Source organism: Penaeus japonicus, unplaced genomic scaffold, assembly GCF_977035675.1.
Source record: "Penaeus japonicus unplaced genomic scaffold, GWHDUDI00000001_assembly GWHDUDI00000040, whole genome shotgun sequence".
Lineage (NCBI taxonomy): Eukaryota > Metazoa > Arthropoda > Malacostraca > Decapoda > Penaeidae > Penaeus > Penaeus japonicus.
In genome coordinates, this window is record NW_028234442.1 from 10824779 (window position 1) to 10827278 (window position 2500).

The 2500-nt window shown below is 35.1% G+C and overlaps 1 protein-coding gene across 2 annotated transcripts in view; it reads right to left on the reverse strand.

The window, feature by feature from the left end:
* msk (importin-7 msk) overlaps window positions 1-2500 on the reverse strand; it is a 28943-nt gene that overhangs the window by 19017 nt on the left and 7426 nt on the right. For both annotated transcript variants that reach the window (XM_043020313.2, XM_043020314.2), the window contains exons 2-4: window positions 1725-1960; window positions 1433-1591; window positions 212-368 (exon numbers count right to left, since the gene is read on the reverse strand). In XM_043020313.2, the coding sequence (XP_042876247.1) occupies window positions 212-368; window positions 1433-1591; window positions 1725-1960 (552 nt within the window). The remainder of the gene's footprint in view (window positions 1-211; window positions 369-1432; window positions 1592-1724; window positions 1961-2500) is intronic.

Genomic DNA, 2500 nt, shown 5'->3' on the forward strand with positions numbered 1-2500 from the left:
ACATCATTCATCAAGCACCAATAATCAAAACCCAACACACTTTAAACTCTTATCTTCTTCTGGTGCCAAATTAGCAAAAATATGTGTTTCACAAAGTGGAGGAACAAATCCAAAATAAATAAAAAATCCTGACTAAAAATGTTAACAGGTCAAATCATACCTAGCTTACAGGAGTTAAGTCAACGCAATGCAACGAACAAGTCTGAATTACCTGTGTAAGAGCGTAGAAGATCTTGAGGATCAGTTTTTGTAGTAACGTTGAATGCTCTGAGGGATCTGGCAGAAGATGGACTATACGCTCATAACACATTGGCAAAAGCATTCTCATTGCCTCGTGGAGTGGACCCCGTTCTTCCTTCTTTTTATATCTAGAAAATGAGAATGGGGGGGGACATCATCATCTTGTTTCATACTATTGTAAAACAATTGGACCAGAAATACCCATGGAATCCCTCTCTCCTCATCAATACACATCACTTTTATTTCCACAATCAGCAACTGTAAAAATAAACAACTAGTCAGCATGCCAATACATCCTCTGAACTCGATTAATAACCTGAATGACAATTCCTCCTGGTTTATATATATTTTTTCAAATGTAAATGAAAATGAATCAATCTGCTAAATGCCAGTCCTTAGTTATTATTTTAGTTACTTTTCCTTGGCACAGTCATTAATTTAAACTTTGTTCTAGAGTGTCTTATTGCTGTATAAATGTGTGTTTGTTTGTCTGGTATACTACTGGCCATGGAACTAGCACAGCAGAAACTGTAGTAGTATTATTGGTGAGAATAGAACAATAGTAATAGCAGTAAAAGTCCCATGTTGTAGTAGCAGTAGTGATTGTAGTAGTGCTAGTAATAAAAGTGGTGGAAATAGTTCCTATATTCTAAAAAGGGAAGTCTGGAAGCCATAAATATTAATAAAATAAAAAATCTGAATATAAAACATTGATAATCAGAACATTAGCTGCCATGAAGTGCAATCTAACTAATCTTCAACTTATCAAATACCAGAACTGTAAACACAGGTGCGTATGCTTCCTAGCAGGTGTGAAAGAAACACCTGTCTGAACATATGACGCTTTCCACAAGTGTTTATTTTCAGCTCACTTTTATTCAACTGTTTATATTTTTTTCATCGATCTCTTTCCACATTTTAATTTTTAGCATAAAAATCTTTCAAAAGTGAACTTAAGATATCATTGGTATTAAATCTGGTTTTAAAATGTGCATACTTGCATTTATAGCAAAATTGAATAATTATTTTTTTTCTATATGGTGGTGGTTATTTAAATACCTTGCACTCCAAAGCACTGCAATACATGTATTATGCTGTGTAATAAATATAATTTTCCCACTTAAGCCAAGTGTACTAAGTCCATTCTTAGTACATAAATCATATGACTAAACAAAATGATCTTGCAACTCACTCAAAATTCTTGACGAGCTGGTATAAGCATAGGAGACTGCCATTCCATAGATTTGTGTCCGGATTTTGAAGATAAATACTAATCTTGTCGACAATGGTCGTCCAGCGACCTGGGAAGTCATGTTTGACCATCTGATATGTGCAGACGGCAAGCTGTACTCTGCAATGAGATGGAGGATACAAAATATGAAAAATATGCTAACCATTAATACATATTCATTGGTGGAAAAATTGAAATAAACTAAAATAATATAAAAACAATAATGATACAATCAAGATTAAATGATTCCTACCTTACGAGATCTGGAGCATGAACAACTGCATCGACAATGGCATCGCGGATCATGGCGCGATCCTGCTCATGAATGTGGAATGGAATGGGTTCACCAGCTTCATACTCTGCATCTTTCCAGTACTGTGCTACCATGTTCTTAAGGTATATAACACCCGCCTGTCGTACTGGCATGTCAAGCTCCCCCATCATGACAACTTGGAGGAGTGCTGGGGTAAACCCAATTATTTTTTTCATCTGCAAATAAAATGAGAATAAATCATAAATCTGGAAATTCAAGTCTAAAGGAATGCATCTTGTCACTGAAAAATATCCCTGGAGGAAATAATATCAGCTAATAACAACAAAATGTTATTCAAGCATTGTTTCATCATTCAACTAGGAAAAAGGAAAGTAATTTCATCTCATTCATACATTTCCTATTAAAACACCTTCACTGAAGCTGAAAGAATGATAGTGCACTGTCTACTTGTTAAAACCAATATATACTCATTGTACACATTCCACATGGAAATCAGCTGACAGCCAGAGAATGAATAAAGCATTCACATGCTAGCTATAATTTCCACATAACAAGGACAGGACAAAACTTGCAACTAATGTTTGTTTACATTATCAAATATACCTCTTCGGATCAATATTCCCAAGTTAATACCTATTTATGTACAGCTGCTCTGATCTACTGATGAGTTGATGTTAACATTACACTGCAGAATAAAACAGCAATAGCTCAGCAAGCAGCTCAAATGGGACCAGGGGCTTCAGCAGTCTCTTATT